Source organism: Hyla sarda, chromosome 2 (assembly GCF_029499605.1).
Source record: "Hyla sarda isolate aHylSar1 chromosome 2, aHylSar1.hap1, whole genome shotgun sequence".
Lineage (NCBI taxonomy): Eukaryota > Metazoa > Chordata > Amphibia > Anura > Hylidae > Hyla > Hyla sarda.
The window spans coordinates 335656102-335677055 of record NC_079190.1 but is presented as its reverse complement, the minus strand read 5'-3'; the positions used below and the strand labels follow the sequence as shown (position 1 = coordinate 335677055).

The 20954-nt window shown below is 42.5% G+C and overlaps 2 protein-coding genes across 9 annotated transcripts in view; one reads left to right on the top strand and one right to left on the bottom strand.

Moving 5' to 3' along the window:
- LOC130357941 (uncharacterized) overlaps nt 1-14306 on the top strand; it is a 78751-nt gene extending 64445 nt beyond the window's left edge. For 7 of the 8 annotated variants that reach the window (XM_056560710.1, XM_056560709.1, XM_056560711.1 and 4 more), the window contains 3 exons: nt 5117-5227; nt 5897-5973; nt 13343-14306. In XM_056560710.1, coding sequence (XP_056416685.1) covers nt 5117-5227; nt 5897-5973; nt 13343-13576 — 422 coding nt within the window. In that variant the 3' untranslated portion in view covers nt 13577-14306. The remainder of the gene's footprint in view (nt 1-5116; nt 5228-5896; nt 5974-13342) is intronic. The other variant, XM_056560706.1, reaches the window with a different exon arrangement.
- A 1249-nt stretch (nt 14307-15555) lies between these two features.
- AVPR1B (arginine vasopressin receptor 1B) lies at nt 15556-20723 on the bottom strand. Its single transcript, XM_056560160.1, has 2 exons — nt 19838-20723; nt 15556-15861 (listed from the first exon to the last, which is right to left on the bottom strand). Exons 1-2 carry the CDS (start codon nt 20721-20723, stop codon nt 15581-15583), a joined length of 1167 nt encoding a protein of 388 aa, XP_056416135.1. The 3' UTR covers nt 15556-15580.
- Between the last annotated feature and the right edge of the window lie 231 nt (nt 20724-20954).

Here is a 20954-nt window from a genome sequence, read left to right as displayed (position 1 = left end):
TTCATTTACATTACACAATGTGAACATACCCTAGGACTGTTGTAACCTAGGGCAAAACAAAGAAGGCACATGGGGTTTCAGTATATATCCTATATCTCAGAACCTTTTCAGACACAGAATCAGAAAATGTTGCAGAATCTGGTAATATCTTTTTTATTGGACGAACATTATTTTGTAGTGACAAGCTTTCAGGAGCCCTCCCTTTATCAAGTCAAGGACATTATTAGAAATGCTTGGATATTTAATATATGTCCAATTTCATATAATGCATCAGTTTAGACCTGTAGTAAAACACTTAAAAAAAAAAAAAAAGCATAGGGAGAAAGATACAATTAAAGAAAAACCAACAATCCAATAATGAACAGGGACAGTTTTAGACTAAATGTGGCCCTGGGCAAAAAAAGAATACTTTGGCCCCCAGATTGTGTGGCCTAGGATCACCATGTTGCGCGCCCTGAATTGTGATGCATCTTAGCTAATGTGAGTAAATAAGATGACAAACTTAATAATTCCATCCAGAATGAATTTGTAGCTGCAGTAATTTGGGGGTCACAACGTGATCCCATTTAGTGCAAATCAGCTCAGCTCTCCCCCCAAGAATGCAGTGCATGTGTGGTGGCCCAGTACAGAAGGTGCCCTTCTGTACCCCTGCCAGTCCTATCGGGCAGATTCAGTCAATGTCCCCTGGCCCGCACTCCTCAGAACTCTCCACCATATCAAGTTATGTATAGGTTAATGCAGTGTTGTATAATGCATTAATGTGTTATTGTGCCTTGAAATCTCCGTTACTAAGGACCTTTGTTGTCAAGGGGAGGATTGCAAGGTGAACCGGTGGCTTGTCAGTGACCAATGGGATCTCTCTAAACAGCCCCCTTATATAGTGAGGTCAGGGTTCAGCTAGTGATTTCTAGTCCAGTGAATGCTGAGGTACAGCTTGAGTGAGGACCTGAGGAGTCTGTATGATCCAGAAGAAGGCCTGAGGCCTAATCCAGCCAGCACGCTTCTACTTAACCCCTGCGACTGTAATGAAAGTCAAATCTGCAAAGTAGGACCTAAACCAGTGGGAATTCTAGTCAAGTCCAGTCCAAGCAAAGTCAGTCCAATTCAAGTCTGTTAATAAGTGTGGCTGCATCAGTCAAGTAAACAGCAACCATAAGTCCCAGCAAGCCGATAAGCTTCCTGAAGTTCACCCTGCACCTCCCCAGAACTGAACTGAACTGTATAGACTGTAACAACTTGTCTGCCTCAGTAAAAAGCTGTTGTTCCATAACCTTGCATCGGAGTGATTATTTGCCCTGCGCCTGGCCTAGGAATCGTCTCAGGTGGTGAATTAGGTAAATCACGTCCTGGTGTCACGAAAACTAAGGGTTAATACCATCTGCCCTAAGGGTTAATAACATCTGCCCTTCCAACACCCTCACCACACGGACAGCTGTGAAGCAACAGCAACCTGTAAGGACAGAGAAATCCAGTGCAAATTTGTTCTTGCTCTTTAGATGGTTTCTTAAACTCTTAAAATGGCATCATAAAATGTATGGTCACAGGAAGCCATACATTCTATATTTTATAGGGTTTAATAAACCACCTAAAGAACAAGAACTGATTTGCGCTGGGTTTCTCTGCATGTGACCACATTTACTTTCATTAGCTGAGATTCAGCACAATTCAAGGAGAACAACATGGCGATCTTTGACTGTACGACCCATTTTTGTCATGTAGACCTAACCTAATACTGTCACCTAATTCTTTATATAGTAATAGTCACCGCACACAGATAAACAGTGATCTTCATAATGCTGCCTATCTATCAGTAATAGTGCCCACATATACTATAAGGCTATATTTACACAACGGAATGTCCGCAGATAGAACCTCTGTGCGGACATTCCGCAAACTGCGGGGCAGCGGCATAATATGCCGGCGTTAGGACCACACAGGAATGCGCCATCTCATAGATGGCAATGCATTCTGTGTGGACTCCGCACAAAGAATGAACATGTCACGGAAAATGCAATTTCTGTGCCATTGAATTTAACAGGACTTTGCTGCAGTGGAATCTCCGTGCCGAATTCCAATGCAGAACCCGGCACGGAAATTCCGACGTGTGATCTTCTCAGTGCGGCCTATCGGTAAAAGTGCCCACATATAGTAAAACCGTGATCTTCTTAGTGCTGCCTATAAGTAATAGCACCCACATATACTATAACAGTGATCTTCTCAGTGCTGCCTATAAGTAATAGCACCCACATATACTATAACAGGGATCTTCTCAGTGTTGCCTATTAGTAACGGTGCACACGTATACTATAACAGGGATCTTCTCAGTGCTGCCTGTCAGTAATAGCGCACATGTTGAGAAATCCAGTGCTTCCTGTCATTCATAGCGCCCACATATAGTATAACAGTGATCTTCTCAGTGCTGTCTGTCAGTAAAAGTGGCCACATATACTACAACAGTGATCTTCTCAGTGCTGCCTGTCAGTAATAGCGCCCACATATACTATAACAGTGATCTTCTCAGTAGTGCCTGTCAGTAATAGCACCCACATATACTATAACAGTGATCTTCTCAGTGTTGCCTGTCAGTAATAGCGCCCACATATACTATAACAGTGATCTTCTCAGTGTTGCCTGTCAGTAATAGCACCCACATATACTATAACAGTGATCTTCTCAGTGCTGCCTGTCAGTAATAGTGCCCACATATACTATAACAGTGATCTTCTCAGTGCTGCCTGTCAGTAATAGAGCCCACATATACTATAACAGTGATATCCTCGGTCTCCGTGCTGCCTATCAGTAATAGTGCCCACATATACTATAACAGTGATCTTCTCAGTGCTGCCTGTCAGTAATAGCGCCCACATATACTATATCAGTGATCTCCTCAGTCCCCATGCTGCCTGTCAGTAATAGCACCCAACCTATACTATCACAGTGATCTCCTCAGTGCTGCCTGTCAGTAATAGCGCCCACATATACTATAACAGTGATCTTCCCAGTGCTGCCTGTCAGTAATAGCGCTCATTTTCTTCTTCACACAGTAATAGTTTTCCTCTTAATTCCCCACACTGTAATGATGCCCCCTTTGTGCCTCATACTGTATAATATTGTCAACCTTCATGCTCCTTATTGTACTACAGATCACTGCGCAAGAAAAATTAGCCCTTATGCAACCCTGTATATGGAAAAATGATAGGGGTCAGAATAGGGCAATTTTAACCTCTTGGGGACACATGGCGTACCTGTACGTCCTGGTCCTACTCCCGTGATATAACACGAGGTCACACGGTCGGTCATTTCAGGTCGGTCCCGCGTCTAATGGTCGACGACACCCGGGGCTAATAGCGCGCGTCACCGATCGCATTGACGCGCACTATTAACCCTTTAGATGCGGCTTTCAAAGTCGATCGCAAAGAAAAAAAAATGTAAATAAAAATAAATATAAACATATGTGGTATCGCCGCGTGTTTAAATGTCCAAACTATAAAAATATATTGTTAATTAAACCGCATGGTCAATGGTGTACGCGCAAAAGAAATTCCAAAGTCCAAAATAGCGTGTTTTTGGTCACTTTTCATACCATAAAAAAAGCAATAAGAAGCGATCAAAAAGTCCGATCAAAACAAAAATGGTACCGGAAAAAACTTCAGATCACGGCGCAAAAAATTAGCCACATATGTTTACATTTATTCTTATTTACATGGTTTTTTTCTTCACACTCAAAAAAGCATAAAAAAAAACAATAAACATATTTGGTATCGCTGCGTGCGTAAAAGTCTGAACTATCAAAATATATTTTTAATTATCCCGTACAATGAACGGCGTAAATGTAAATAATGTAAAAAAAAATATAAAATTTATAAAAAGTAAAACCTAAGCAAAAGTAGTACCGATAAAAACTATAGATCACAGCGCAAAAAATTAGCCCTCATACCGCCTGTATAAGGAAAATTGAAAAAGTTATAGGTGGTCAAAATAGAGCAATTTCAAACATACTAATTTTGTTAAAATTGTTTCAAATGTTTTTTAAGTAGGCACGAGCGCTCACGTGACCAGGGCTTATTAATATTTAAATCCAGCCGACGGGCCCGCCTCAAAGCGCATGGGTCTCCTGTTCACCCGCACTATAACCCAGTGTATCGGGTTATAGTGTGGGTGAACAGGTGACTGTTTTCCTTTAAAGGGGTGCTCCAGGGAAGTTAAGAAAAATTTAAATGCCCCAAAGCCACCACAATACCTGTTCTGTGTCCCTTGTAGTTATCCATGTGATTTTGCCAGCTCGTATGGCCTCTATTGACTCCTGAATATACTTTTTCCTTGCTTGCAGCCCAGACTACAACTCCCAAAAGTCAGTGCAGCTCTTTGTAATGGCTGCCAGCCAATTGCTTTTACTATCTGTGTGCATGCTGTGTTGTTGTAAACACAGTCAGCAGCACACACTGTACATGTCTTTTCTTTCAAACTATCCTTCCCCCCAGCAATAAATCATGTATGCTCTGAATGACAGCAGTCATTGATTAGATCTACAGCAGGCAACGAGCAGCATTATGTGCTGAGTTGTGACTGAGAATCTTCACAAGAGACACTGGCAAGATCCTCACACAGGGAGGGGGAGGGGGAGGTGAGGTGTGGCTGTGAAGCCAGACAGAAAACATACTGGGTTTGTCTTTCAGGAGGGTGGGGGTCTATTCTCAGTGAGGGCTTTACACAAAGACAAGGTGGATCTGATAATGACGCCTGTCTCTCACTTCCTGTATGTAAGTGACAGCTGAAAGAGGGAAACTCCTCTATATAGCTAATGAATGATATTTAGACAAATAAATAGGTTGATGAGAGGGGAAGGAAGCTCTATGGTTTTAGTTACCTGGAGTACCTAATCCATTACACACAGGAGTGAATGCAAGAAGAGATGTTTTTATATTACCTAATTCATTATGATCCACTGATCTTGTTTTGGCTTCAAAACTGCATAGTAAAACTGTAACCAAACTTACTGTGTAAGAGCACCCCAAAGGTGTTGTCCTCCAGTGATGCTATAAGTCATTGTGGATTGAACTTTAATGGTTGTGTTGACTTAGTTTAATAATGGGTTAACTAAGCGTCTCTTTCATAGCTAAAGATGCTCATTGTCAGAAGTATATCAATCAACATGAACTGAATCAATCGATATGTAACTCCATAAGAAAATCATCTTTAGCCGTTACTCCAATAACTCAAGCAGAGGGTGAGTAATGATCCCCTTTGTCACCACATTGTTTTCTTATAGAACTGTCTTTTATAGAGTATATTGTGAAGCAGAAGATGTGCGCTTGTAAGGGGTTCATGCTCCACTGAAATGTCACAGACAGCTTGTTTTGGTGGCATACACGTTTGAATGGTCAAGCCATGGGTGTTTCGAAAGTGGACATGGTAGAGGATAGCCTCCTTAAGATCCATAATGTCATAATTGATTTGAGCAATAGTCAGTCATATTGGGCACAGTCTGACCTCTTGGAGGATTTGTGGTATGGTGTAGTGTCTTCAATACTTTTCTCACACTACGGTATGACATGCTTGATGGTCACTTTATTCAGTTTTCAGAACAGTTTCATAACACTTGTCTGTCCCTTGCCTCACTGGCCCCTATGGCTTGTTCATGTCTTGCCTGACAGTCCCCCCCCCCCCCCCAAACAAATTCAACATACTAGAAAAAATGTTTTCCGGTTCGTCCACAGATCCTCTCCAAGCGCCATGATCGCTTACAAAAGTCTCCTAGAGGGACCTAAAAAGTGTAAAAACAACCACACACATATGTATATATATAATATATAATAAGCATATTTTGTGTCACCGTTGTTTTAATGGACTGTGACGCTTTACATCCAGATCCATTGTTTGTCTGCTTTTTTCCCAGAAGACAGTGAGACTGACAGTTCTGAAACATCAGACTATTCTGATACTGAAGAAAAACAGGACACCTCAAAGTTACAGGTATTATGCATGAAAACTGCTATTTAACCCCTTAAGGACACATGACGTTCTCATACGTCTCCATTTCCGAGTCCTTAAGGACACATGACGTATGAGAACGTCATGTGTTTTACCGGCCCCCCGCAACCATCTGGAGCGGAGCCGGTCCCCGATGCCTGCTGAAATCGTTCAGCAGGCATCGGGGCATATCGCCCAGGGGGGTCATTATGACCCCCCATGTCGGCGATGGCCGCAGATCGCTGGACAATTCAGTCCAGCGATCTGCGGCGGATTCCGGGTCAATCGGGTCTCCAGTGACCCGGTGACCCGGAATTATTGGCTTATCGGGGCCGTCAGAGATGGCCCCGAACAGCCAGAGGCAGCAGGGGTGAGGTGGCACTGGTGCCACCTCACGATCGCCCTGATTCGTCGGCCGGATTACCGGCCGACCAATCAGGGCGCCTGCTGCGGGTGTCACTCCCGCAACCCGCTCCGCCCCTCTTCCGGAGGACGTGAGCGGGTGCGGGAAGACGACCCCGGGTGCTGGGGACCCCGATCCCCGGCGTCCATGTTGGGATCGGGGCCCCAGGAGCAGCGGCGGCGGCGGAGACGACGAGGGACTGACCTGGTGCAGCGAGGATCGTTGGAGGTGAGTGACAGCCTCCTGCTGTTGCTTAGCAACAGCTCCCAGCATGCAAAAAGGGCATGCTGGGAGCTGTAGTTATGCAACAGCAGGAGGCAGACCACCACAACTCCCAGCATGCCCTTATGGGCATGCTGGGACTTGTAGTTTTGCAACAGCTGGAGGCACATTCTTTCTATGGAAAAGTGCACCTTCAGCTGTTGTGTAACTACAACTCCCAGCTTGCACAATCAGCTAAAGTGCATGCTGGGAGTTGTAGTGGTGCATCTGGTGGTTGCATAACTACAACTCCCAGCATGCCCGTTGGCTGTCGGTGACTGCTGAGAGTTGTAGTTTTGCAACAGCTGAAGGCACACTGAGTTAAGTAGCAAACCAGTGTGTCTCCAGCTGTTGCATAACTACAATCCCCAGCATCCCCAGCCAAAGTAGTATGCCTCCAGCTGTTGCATAACTACAACACCCAGCATGCCCTTCCGCTGTCCGTACATGCTGGGGGTTGTAGCTTTTGCAACAGCTGAAGGCACACTGGTTGCAAAACACTGAGTTTGTTACCAAACTCGGTGTTTCACAACCAGTGTGCATCCAGCTGTTGCAAAACTACAACTCTCAGCATGCACTGATAGACCGTACATGCTGGGAGTTGTAGTTTTGCAACAGCTGGATGTTCCCCCCCCCCCCCCCCCCCCCAATGTGAATGTACAGGGTACACTCACATGGGCGGAGGATTACAGTAAGTATCCGGCTGCAAGTTTGAGGTGCGGCAAAATTTCTGCCGCAGCTCAAACTGCCAGCGAGAAACGACTGTGAACCCCCCGCCCGTGCGACTGTACCCTAAAAACACTACACTACACCAACACACAATAAAATAAAAAGTAAAAAACACCACATATACACATACCCCTACACAGCCCCCCTCCCCTCCCCAATAAAAATGAAAAACGTCTGGTACGCCACTGTTTCCAAAACGGAGCCTCCAGCGGTTGCAAAACTACAACTCCCAGCATGCACTGATAGACCGTACATGCTGGGAGTTGTAGTTTTGCAACAGCTGGATGTCCCCCCCCAATGTGAACGTACAGGGTACACTCACATGGGCGGAGGATTACAGTAAGTATCCGGCTGCAAGTTTGAGCTGCGTCAAATTTTCTGCCGTAGCTCAAACTGCCAGCGAGAAACTACTGTGAACCCCCGCCCGTGTGACTGTACCCTAAAAACACTACACTACACTAACACACAATAAAATAAAAAGTAAAAAACACTACATATACACATACCCCTACACAGCCCCCCTCCCCTCCCCAATAAAAATGAAAAACGTCTGGTACGCCACTGTTTCCAAAACGGAGCCTCCAGCTGTTGCAAAACAACTACTCCCAGTATTGCCAGATAGCCGTTGACTGTCCAGGCATGCTGGGAGTTTTACAACAGCTGGAGGCACCCTGTTTGGGAATCACTGGCGTAGAATTCCCCTATGTCCACCCCTATGCAATCCCTAATTTAGGCCTCAAATGCGTATGGCGCTCTCACTTTGGAGCGCTGTCGTATTTCAAGGCAACAGTTTAGGGCCACATATGGGGTATCGCCGTACTCGGGAGAAATTGGGCTTCAAATTTTGGGGGGTATTTTCTGCTATTACCCTTTTAAAAAATGTAAAATTTTTGGGAAAACAAGCATTTTAGGTAAAAAAAATATATATTTTTTTACATATGCAAAAGTCGTGAAACACCTGTAGGGTATTAAGGTTCAAATTACCCCTTGTTACGTTCCCCGAGGGGTCTAGTTTCCAAAATGGTATGCCATGTGTTTTTTTTTTGCTGTCCTGGCACCATAGGGGCTTCCTAAATGCGGCATGCCCCCAGAGCAAAATTCGCTTTCAAAAAGCCAAATGTGACTCCTTCTTTTCTGAGACCTGTAGTGCGCCAGCAGAGCACTTTTCACACCCATATGGGGTGTTTTCTGAATCGGGAGAAATTGGGCTTCAAATTTTGGGGGTTATTTTCTGCTATAACCCTTTTTAAAATTGTAAAAATTTTGGGAAACCAAGCATTTTAGGTAAAAAAAATATATATTTTATTACATATGCAAAAGTCGTGAAACACCTGTAGGGTATTAAGGTTCACATTACCCCTTGTTACGTTCCCCGAGGGGTCTAGTTTCCAAAATGGTATGTCATGTGTTTTTTTTTTTGCTGTTCTGTCACCATAGGGGCTTCCTAAATGCGGCATGCCCCCAGAGCAAAATTTGCTTTCAAAAAGCCAAATGTTACTCCTTCTCTTCTGAGACCTGTAGTGCGCCAGCAGAGCACTTTTCACCCCCATATGGGGTGTTTTCTGAATCGGGAGAAATTGGGCTTCAAATTTTGGGGGGTATTTTCTGCTATTACCCTTTTTAAAAATGTAAAATTTTTGGGAAACCAAGCATTTTAGGTAAAAAAAAAATATATTTTTTTTACATATGCAAAAGTCGTGAATCACCTGTAGGATATTAAGGTTCACTTTACCCCTTGTTACGTTCCCTGAGGGGTCTAGTTTCCAAAATGGTATGCCATGTGTTTTTTTTTTGCTGTCCTGGCACCATAGGGGCTTCCTAAATGCGGCATGCCCCCCAAAAACCATTTGTCGCTCCTTCCCTTCTGAGCCCTCTACTGCGCCCGCCGAACAATTAACATAGACATATGAGGTATGTGCTTACTCGAGAGAAATTGGGTTTCAAATACAAGTAAAAATTTTCTCCTTTTTACCCCTTATAAAAATTCAAAAATTGGGTCTACAAGAACATGCGAGTGTAAAAAATGAAGATTTTGAATTTTCTCCTTCACTTTGCTGCTATTCCTGTGAAACACCTAAAGGGTTAATACACTTACTGAATGTTTTTTTGAATACTTTAGGGGGTTTAGTTTTTATAATGGGGTCTTTTATGGGGTATTTCTAATATGAAGACCCTTCAAATCCACTTCAAAACTGAACTGGTCCCTGAAAAATAGTGAGTTTGAAAATTTTGTGAAAAATTTCAAAATTGCTACTGAACTTTGAAGCCCTATGGTGTCTTCCAAAAATAAAAACTCATAAATTTTATGATGCAAACATAAAGTAGACATATTGTATATGTTAACCCAAAAAAAATATATTTTGAATATCCATTTTCCTTACAAGCAGAGAGCTTCAAAGTTAGAAAAATGCAAAATTTTCATTTTTTTCATCAAATTTTGGGATTTTTCACCAAGAAAGGATGCAAGTTACCATAAAATTTTACCACTAAGTTAAAGTAGAATATGTCACGAAAAAACAATCTCGGAATCAGAATGATAACTAAAAGCATTCCAGAGTTATTAATGTTTAAAGTGACAGTGGTCAGAATTGCAAAAAACGCTCCGGTCCTTAAGGTATAAAATGGCCTGGTCCTTAAGGGGTTAAAGGGGTTTACTCAACACAGCCCTTGATGGCATATCACAGAGATATGCTACCAATGTTTGATTGGCATGGAAAGGAAAGCACTATGCCTCTTTGCTACTAGATTTCCCGGGCAGTCACGGGGACAACTATTATAATTAAAGCTTTCTAATCATCTGCCAAAAAAAAGAATGAAATCTACTAGGAGCCTAAGTAGCATGGCACTTTCCTTCTTTCTAGTAACAGGTATAACGATATTTGGTGCACGGTCAATCAGAGATTGGTGTTATATTCTAGCAATATGTCATCAATATCTGTATAGGGATCAGGGCTTCTCTACAAGGAACTCCCAAATTGCTACCCTCAGAATAGTCTCTAATAACAACAGCTGACATTTTCCAAACATGATACAGAAGGAGAAGACTATAAGAAGAGTCATACAAGCTGCGGCACACTTCATTGAACACATCCCTTCACCAGTGTTCCTTGTCTGTGCTATTCTGTTACCTGACCAAACCTCTGCTTGTAACTTGACTTTTCTCGCTGAATTTGCAATGTGCTGCCCTATAGGTTTGACCATTTCTATCTAGACTCTGGCTCTGTGTTTCTGTTTGTGTACTTTGTTGTTCTCCTTGTTCCGGCTTAACCCCTTGTTTGCCATATTTGTACTGTTTTGCCTGTTTGTTACTGACCTGGACTGTCTGATATTTCTAACATCCATGTACTTAGTCCAACGCAGATACGGTTGGCCAGTTGGAGACCACTGTTTAGGGTGGATAGCCAAAGTAGGTAGCACAGTGGTTGTGGGCGAGTTCTAGGTCTGCACTAATCCCTACCCCAGACCTGACACCTGTTCTAGTTAGTCAAAGCCTTCACTTTTCCATAGTCCCTGTGCTTAAGCTAGCTCCAGTCATTTTAAGGCTAGTATTTTTACTAAATACAGGTAATATGTACTCTCAGTTGCTGATCCCAATCCTAATTTTCAGTGTTCTGTAAGGATATATTTTATTTACATTACTTAATGTAATTGCAAGAAAGGATAACTTGTGCAAGAACCTTTCTGTCTTTCACTAATCTATTTTGGGCCTTCAATCAGGTCAGTGTCAGCCAGTCAGCCAAGTCAGGGGGATTTTTCTGGATGCCCCTTTCTAAATGTCGTGTTACAGATTACTGCCAAAAGAATGAGTAAAGTGGACATTACGCCACAACTAATCCACACATGAAAATCCTCGTCCAGTAGTTTCAGCTATTTGGACTTGAGGATTTGAAAGCTAGAAAACCTTAAATCCCTGCAGATATATCTGCAGAGAACATTGTCATGTGCATGTGCTAGAACACTTTTTGTTTCCTAAAATTCAGCTAAGCTGCTCTAAAAGGGTTATTTCAAGGGACAGTGATGAAATCTACATTTCACTGACTCCTTAGTTATCCTATCTAAAGCTGTATTGAAATAACTGTATATCTCTGGCATTGCGCAAAGGGGTTCAGTAAAGTTCACAAGTTGTTTCTTGGACTCCTAGCTTTAGAAGTGTTATTTTCGTGCTTTGCATGCGGTAACAACTTTGTTTGGAAAAAGGTTGTGGGGATCACTGAGAAACATCAGGTTAGCACCACTGTCACTGCTACGTGACAAATCCAACAGGGACTACTACACCCACCATAACCCTCATCATCATCCCTAATACACACCACATGCATAATGGGCTCTATGCATTATGTAAGACTGATAGTCCGTCACACTAAATCTAGTTGGGACAAGGAGGTGGTCTTCTAAAGAGGTAGTCTTTTGGAGAGGTTTCTTTGTATATCATGGCTCTTGTATAAAGTAGACTTGTGGCCTTCAATGCCCAATGTACCAGTGTTACGCCGAGGTCCCTGCTCCTCTCCGGAGCGCTCGCAGCGTTCTCCTGCCTGCAGCACCCCGGTCAGACCCGCTGACCGGGAGCGCTGCATTGTCTCTGCCGGCGGTAGTGTTGAGCGGCATAGGCCATATTCGAATTCGCGAATATTCGCGAATATATGGACGAATATTCGTCATATATTTGCGAATATTCGCATATTCGTAATATTCTCGTTTTATTTTCGCATATACGAAAATATGTGAAAATTCGCGTATGCGAAAATAACATATTCGAAAATTAGCATATACTAAAGTAGCATAAGCAAACATTCGCATATGAGAAAATTAGCATATGCTAATTTTCGTATATGCGAAAATTCGCACACCAGTCTCACACAGTAGTATTAGAGCCTTCTTACACCACACAAGCTGGAAGCAGAGAGGGATGATCACTGTGATGTGTACTGTGATAAAAAAAAACAAAAAAAACAAACAAATATTCGTAATTACGAATATATAGTGCTATATTCGCGAATATTCGCGAATTCGCGAATATGGGATATTCGCGAATAAAATTCGTATTGCGAATATTCGCGAGCAACACTAGCCGGCGGGGATGCGATCCGCGTAGCGGGACGTGCCTGCCCGCGGGTCGCCTCCCAATCCACTCACCTGTCCCGTTCCCCGGCTGTCACGTCCCGGCGCGCGCGGCCCCGCTCTATAGGGCGCGCGCGTGCTCGCTCTCTGAAATTTAAAGGGCCAGTGCACCACTAATTGGTGCTTGGCCCAATCAATTGTAATCACTTCCCATTCCTATAAAAACCCACTTCCCCTTCCTGTCCTCGCCGGATCTTGTTGCCTTAGTGCCCTGAGAAAGCGTTTTGTGTATCCCAAGCCTGTGTATCCAGACCCTTGCCGTTGCCCCTGACTACGACCCTTTGCTGCCTGCCCTGACCTTCTGCTACGTCCGACCTTGCTCTTGCCTTGTCCCTGTGTACCGCGCCTGTCTCAGCTGTCAGTGGGGTTGAGTTGCTATCGGGTGGAACGACCTGGGGGTTACCTGCCGCTGCAAGTCCATCCCTTAGATTCCATTCCCCTGGTACGGCCCACGCCATCACCTCACTGACACAGAGGATGCACCTCCGGTGTCCTCGCTGCATACCAGTCCGGATCCTGACAACCAGCGCCAAGGACAATTAGAAAAGAAAAACAATCAGGATATATTAGTGCCCTGTTTAATAATCGTATATACAGTACATAAGTTGTATTAAGTACTCTTTATTAAATACCATAGACAACTGTTATGTATCAATGATAATCACCCTTTCCAAAGAAATATGTAGAGCTAAATTTGAAAAATGTATGTGGTTCGTAAATAATGTAATACTTAGAGTGGTAGAAGTTGGAAGTAATTTGCAATTATGTCTGACAGGACCTTATTGGAGTCTAGTATAGTAAGAGACCTCCAGAAAACTTCCAGCGTTGTACACTAACATCAATTTGCTGTAATTCTTTCAGACTATAACCTATACAACAGTCCATTTCAACAACAAAAAGCAAGTTACTGATTATGAGAACATTGTGGAAACTCCTGACTATGTAAATGTTGACCTCGATGGTACTACTGGGAAGAACAAGAAGTTGAAGAAGAAAGTTCAATCAGTAGATTACACAACTGTTGTCCCTATGTCAGTTCCCTTTAAAAGACCATCTCATCCACAAGACTCATCTCCATCACGAAAGCTGCTGTAAATAAATTGACCTCCCCCACCTTCTCAAAATGTTAGCAAAGCAACCATTTTCCTCAGCCTGTTTTTCAATCCAAACTTTTATAATCATCAGTTTATATTGCATATTATCCTACAACTGTTCCTTTTAGCTCCCCATGACAATTTCTATATTGTATTTTATTATATCGTGTGCTATGTCAGTATGGCCATAGACGTCCATTACATTTTATATATTTATAAAACTAATACCCTTCCATGTTTGTGTCCAAAGAGAATTGCCCACCTTTTTGTTTGTGTATATACAGTGGGTCCAAACCTAGTATATTTGTCTACTGGCAGTTGAAGTGGTATAATAGATGACTAAGGGAATGTTTAAATGTACATAATCTGCTGCGAGTTTTGAGTTGCAGATTTTATAATGGATTTACCACCATAAAATCTGCAGCAGATTATATAAATGTAAATGTACCCTATTGGTGACACCCTTATACTTGATGCACAGAGCAGTTCTGTGTGCACAGGGACATATGGCTGAATATTTTCTGTATTACACTCCACATGAAACACAATTTGGTGTAGAAAGAATTAGGTTGTGTTCGCACATAGTTTTCAGTCTCCTCTTTTTATCTGTTTTTTTGCTGGTGTCTTTTGCTTAAACAACAGTTATCTTTTTCTAAAATAATAGCAATTAAATAGTAGTACAATGTGTACATTACCAGCTGTTTTCCATTGTGTTCCATTAAACTCAAAACCTGGGAAAAAGACAACTGTTTTTTATCTGTCTTTGTACCATTAAAATTGGAAAATAAAAGGCAGGATAACAAAAACATAACCTTAATGTGAATTAGGAGTCCTGGGGGACATTTCCCTTGCCAATGCAGCTCAGTTTAGTGCAGCGTTTGATGGGTTAATCCTAATATATACAAGGATGGAACTAAATTTCCCTTATTTATGGAACCAGTTCCAGTTTTTCCTAAAAACACTTATCAAAACTGCGTAAAACTGGCTTAGGTATTAGGCATTTGCACAAGAGGACCGTAATAACTGAGATTTAGTGAATGTGGGGAAAAAGTATAGAAATAAATTTGCAATGGCATGTGAGCAATATTTAGTAAGTAAAAACATAAATACTAATAAACTAATGAATATATTAGTGTTCCAAGAGGTTCACAATACAAAAGTGCAATAGTAACAGAATAACCCATACTAAACAGAATAAAGATATAGGAATGTCAAACACATGACATATGTATTACCTGGAAGTATACATTTACACAAACAATAGAACTTATGGGGGGTATTTATCATGCCTTTTACTCCGGTTTTTCGGCGGTTCTTTGGCACATATTTCTTGCGTCTTTGTGTTTTTGCGACTTTGCTTGCGACAATCGTGGTCCGTAAAAAATCCTGTTGAACCGTAATGTAGCGCAGCATAGCTACTTTGGCTGCAGTGGACACAAATTTATTAACTGCGACAATGCTGGTTTGGTGCAACATGATTCACTTTTCCCGCAAATTAGTCGCATCTAGCCGCCATGAAATTACATGTCCAGAAAATCGGCTAAATCTGCCCTCTCCACATAACCCTTAGTTATCTTAAACTGGCAACCCGTAAACCTCTCTAGGTACCCCATTTTCGCATGACTTTTGGGAAATGTGTAATAAGGACGTTAGGGAAGAACGGTTAAAAGCCCAATTGGTGAGTGACATCACCAAAATGACATGTTTCAAACCAACAAGCTTCATTAACAAACTAATACCTACTGAAACTCACAATTAAAAGCAGCAGAGAAAGTAGTTTTGAAGCACGGGAGTTCTGGCGGTCATTCCAGACTGGAAAACGCGGTCTAATGTGGTTTTCGGAACTTGCGCCAAAGTTATTAACGGACGTGCAACAATTGATAAATTTGGCGCACGTCCGTGAAAAACAACGCGAAAAAAAGAAAGGTAAAAATTGACAAGGCACAGCAACTATTGATAAATACCCCCCATAATGTGTGTTTAAAGTGACCCTTCCAGTTCAGTATCAGAGAAGTGCTGATTCCACCACTGTATCTTCATACGCCGGGTACAGATCTCTAATGCTGTGGCATGTGCCCTGCATCTGCAGAGAATGAGTCCGGATCTGAGTCAGGAGGGTGTCCCGGCGGCTGGAGGCACTTCCTGTGCTATTCTGCCTACGCGCATGAAGAAATGGGATTCTTGGACATAGTTGGGGACTACTGTAGAACATATAGATCCATGGATTACTACAGCTGCTCAGGCAGGGCAGCAGCATTGTAATGGTAAATGCAAAGTCGGAAGAGTCTAAAATAAGAAACATGGAAAAGAAGAAAAGAAATGTCAAAATATAATAAAACTAACTTTAGTTTATATATGTTATACTGATATTGCCGGCTTGGTTAAAACACTCTGGGACAGAATTATCAATGCACACTTTTCAGTATTCCTTGTAATTGCATTGAAAAATGTTATTAATGCTGAATGTCACGTAACATTGCCTGTTTCAGACCAGCGTAATATGGCCATTTTTTTGTGCTATTATGGCTTGATCAGTCTGGATGACCCAAACTGAAAGATCCATGGCTGGGCTTGGACTAGGGGCTGTAATACGGACACAAAAACTTGGCAGTATTATGCTTGTTTAAACCATCCAATGCTATATGAAAAACAAGGCTCATTGTTACAATAGAATTCCATCCAATTATTAATCCAATGCTCATTAAGGTTTGGCCTATTCTAGTGTATTTTATCTATTTTCTAATGAGTAGTTTAGTTTATGCTTTGAAATATGAAGCAATATGTTATATAACAATGATCTCTTACCGTATATACTCGAGTATAAGACGAGTTTTTCAGCACGATTTTTTGTGCTGAAAACGCCCCCCTCGGCTTATACTCGAGTGAACTCTCCACCTGTCAATCCCTTCATCAGTTATCTTCAACCTGTGGACCTCCAGATGTTACAAAACTACAACTCCCAGCATGCCCGGACAGCCATCGGCTGGGAGTTGTAGTTTTGAAACATCTGGAGGTCCGCAGGTTAAAGACCACTGCAGCCTTCGTCATCATCCAGACCCCCCTTTAGTTTTCTACTCATCTCCCCTCGGTGGGAAGGAAGGGTGAGCTGGTCCAGGCCATCTATGCTACAGGGACCGTCCGGTGGGGACGGTTAGTCCTTCCGGGCTGTCCATCTGACCTTCCGGGCTTCATCTTCTCCGCTCCGGGCCGGCCCAGGACTAGTGACGTTGCCTTGACGACGATGCACAGGGACGTCCGTGATGTCCCTGTGCATGAACGTCCCTGTGCATCATCGTCAAGGCAACGTCACTAGTCCGGGGCTGGCCCGGAGCGGAGAAGAGCGCCTTCCGGTGAAAATGGACAGCCCGGAATGACTAACCGTCCCCACCGGATGGTCCCTGCAGCATAGATGGCCCAGACCAGCTCACTCTTCCTTCCCACCGAGGGGAGGTGAGTAGAAAACTAAAGGGGGGTCTGGATGATGACGAAGGCCGCAGTGGTCTTCAACCTGCGGACCTCCAGATGTTTCAAAACTACAACTCCCAGCATGCCAAATGGCTGTCCGGGCATGCTGGGAGTTGTAGTTTTGCATCATCTGGAGGACCGCCGGTTGAAGACCACTGATGAAGGGATTGACAGGCGGTGATGATGAAAGGGGGGGATGATGACGAGGGGGATGATGACAGGGTGATGATGATGGGGTGATGATGACGGGGGTGAAAATGACAGGGTGATCATGGCAGGGGTGATGATGATGGGAGTGATGATGACAGGGTGATGATGACGGGGGTGTTAATGACGGGGGTCTGGATGATGACAGGGGGGGATGATGTATTTCCCACCCTAGGCTTATAGTGGAGTCAATAACTTTTCCCGGGTTTTTGGGGTGAAATTAGGGGCCTCGGCTTATATTCGGGTCGGCTTATACTTGAGTATATACAGTATATATGTTGTAATTACATAACAATATAATAAATAAAACATACAAATACAATTATCATCTAGCTAAAAGTGATGGGATATTACTAGGATGGCAGACTAAATTCCTGGGATTGAAGGGGCTTTAATGCTGCTTTCCCTATAAAGATTTTCCTTGCACAGTACTCCCAGACCCTGCTATAAATCCTTGAAGAGCTAGTGGCCAGCAATGCAGCAAAAACTTTTAGGTGCCACGTTTGTAAATAATAAAAAAAAAAAAGACCACAAAGACAAGCTGAGGATTTACTCACGTTATATAATACTATATATTACCCGAATGTGTAATGTCTTATTTTCTATGGACCTAAATGTGAGGGTATCCATTTAGAAGATGATGTCTAGCAAAAAAGAAATAACCTATAAAACATGTTTCTTTAATTAACCCATGATTAAACGATATAAACAAATTTACATGAATCAGAACCCAGCATATGAATAAGAATAAGCTACGAATAAGAGTTAATCGAAACATGTCAGAGACAGTGGGTTCTGCACCACATAGATTTTTTTTTAGATATTTAAAGGAAATCTGTCATCAGAATCACCCGCACTAAACCTGTTACACAGGCTTGTAGTGCGGGTGATCCTGATTAAAATGCTTCTTACCTGGTTAAAAATGGTTCAGCTGTTCTTCAGATATCTATATCTTTAGTTTTCTGTTATTCCCTGGCTTGGGGCTCAGTGGGAGGTCTTATCATCTCGGACTCGGCTATACGTCATTCTAGCTGGGCGTAGCGGCCGCCCGGCTCATGAATATTCATGAACTTATCCTCGTAGTCTAACTCCTTTTTCTAGGTCTGGTGGGGAGGGCCGCGCATGCGCCGCATTCCGTACACCCGGAAGTGGCGTTCTTCCCCCGGCTTCACTCGAGCTGCGGCCCAATACAAGTAAGAAGACGGACTGCATGAGTGAAAAGCCGCGGGGAGAATGCCGCTTCCGGGTGTACGGAATGCGGCGCATGCACGGCCCTCCCCACCAAACCTAGAAAAAGGAGTTAGACTACGAGGATAAGTTCATGAATATTCATGAGCCGGGCGGCCGCTACGCCCAGCTAGAATTACGTATAGCCGAGTCCAAAATGATAAGACCTCCCACTGAGTCCCAAGCCCGGGAATAACAGAAAACTAAAGATATAGATATCCGAAGAACAGCTGAACCATTTTTAACCAGGTAAGAAGCGTTTTAATCAGGATCACCCGCACTACAAGCCTGTGTAACAGGTTTAGTGCGGGTGATTCTGATGACAGATTTCCTTTAATCCATGAATTAGTAAAGAAGCGTGTTTATGGATTATTCCTGTTTGTTGAATATTATCTTCTACTTGGATATCATTAAAGTGTGGTCACTCATTCCCGACGTATTCATGCAGCCAGGAAAGCATCCATGGAGAAGTGAGCAACATTTTAAATGTGAGGGTAGTGCCATAGAGTAGAGTGAATCAAACCCACCCTGTATTTGTCTACCATAGAAACCAAACATTGGGAACTCAATATAGCTGCTGGGACTAGTAAACAAGATTAGAGTAGTAATCTAGATCAGATATACTGTCTATATACTGAGCTATACTGTCTGGACGCTCTTCCTTCTGTTTGTCAACCAAGAAGGTGTCATCGTCATCTGGGCACAGGTGCAGAAAAAACTTCAACCACTAAGGCGATGTTCACATCTGCATCAGAGACTCGTGTCACAGATTCCATTTAAATAACAGGACAAAGTCAGCACTATTTTTTTGTCTGGTTTAATCCAGCAAAATGACTGACCTAAGCCAGAAGCCTGCGCGCTAAGTCAGTGGGATCTGTTGGGTTTTGTTGGTGACTTGGTGTCCTTCATGTAGTGGATCCCCAGTTCCAATGTTTTTAATTCTTCCGCTCCTAGATGGAGCAGATTAATGTAAAAGCAGATCATTTATGAACCTAGCCTTAGCTAGCTACACTGAATAAATTACAGATTGGATACAACTTCTGTACAGCAACAATGAATAAACACAATAGTAACCTAATTGTTCCTTTAACAACAGAAATGAAGTGATAGGGGGAGAATTATCAAAACCTGTCCAGAGGAAAAGTTGCCTATAGCAACCAATCAGATCACTTTTTTCATTTTTGAAAAGGCCTCTGAAAAATAAAAGAAGCGATCTGATTGGTTGCTATTGGCAACTCAGCATCTTTTCCTATGGATAGTTTTTAATAAATCTCCCCCATAGTCCATAAATGAAGCTGGTTAGGGTATATTATTCTCAAGCAAAAAACATCATATCATGGCAATGGTAACTAAGTTATCTTACCAACATCTGGCGCATTTTCATCCCACACTGACCACATTTGAACACTGAAAAATGGTGTCCAGCATATAATGTATGAAAGGACAATAACAAAAGTCATTTTCACTGTTCTTATTTTGGCTCTTGAGATTGTCCGAATGCTGCTGACTCTAGATGGCATCACTTGTCCATTGCTTTCCCTTTGTCTTGCTCCATAAGTCTGCATTTTCCCTTTGAGGTTCTTGCATATTTCACAACAGATCAAGCTGTAGCAGACCACCAAAATACCTACTGGCACAACAAATATGGATATAGTGATCCAAGTAATATAGGCTTTAGCCCCCCATGAGTAGCGAAAGTCTGCCCAGCAGTCTATAACCCCTGAATCTTGTTCAATTTCCTTAAGTGAGAATATAAAGATTTGAGGGAGACTGAAGAGACAGCTGATGATCCATGTGATCCCTATCATGATATAAGCATGTCTAGTTGGTTGTTGTAATGTTTTAAGTGGATGGCAAACTGCGATATATCGGTCTACAGTCATCATCATGAGCATGTAAGTGGACACAAACATACTCATCGCTTGGGTATACTTCACTACCCTACAAAGGAAATCAGATCCTATGAACCGAAACGTAATGTCCCAAATCATTTGGGGAAGGATCTGAAAAAAGGCCACCGCGAGGTCAGTGTACGCAAGGTGCACAATGAAGAGATGCATTCGGGTCATCTTCTTTCCTCTTCTGTAGATGGCAAGAAGCATACCAACGTTTCCCAATGTTGTAATTGTTAAGACCGTACCAAGAACAGCTACCTCAGCCTTAGCCAGATCTTCATCTCTAAAGTCGGTAGAGTTGGAATGAATGGACGGTTTTACAGTTGTATCTACAGGGTATGGGCTTGCATCCATGTTACTACACCTTTTGAGAGTTTAAAATATTCCACTTTTTTTACTTTCTTACATGGATATGATATATATAAACTCTCTGGAGCACTAAAAGCAAAGTATTTGCAGTAGTAAGGTAGACATCTAGGAAAATCCTGAATTTTACTTAGAGTCCTCTTAATCTTGCATTATATCCGAATTGATATCTAGAGTCCAGAGTTCAAATCCAAGGAATTTCGTTTTTTTCTTTTGTTA

Coding starts and splice junctions, on each gene's coding strand:
- AVPR1B (XM_056560160.1), bottom strand. CDS start 20,723: ATGGATGCAAGCCCATACCCTGTAGATACAACTGTAAAACCGTCCATT. Junction 15,862..19,837: donor TGAAAATGCGCCAGATGTTG/GTAAGATAACTT, acceptor TTCTTATTTTAG/ACTCTTCCGACTTTGCATTT.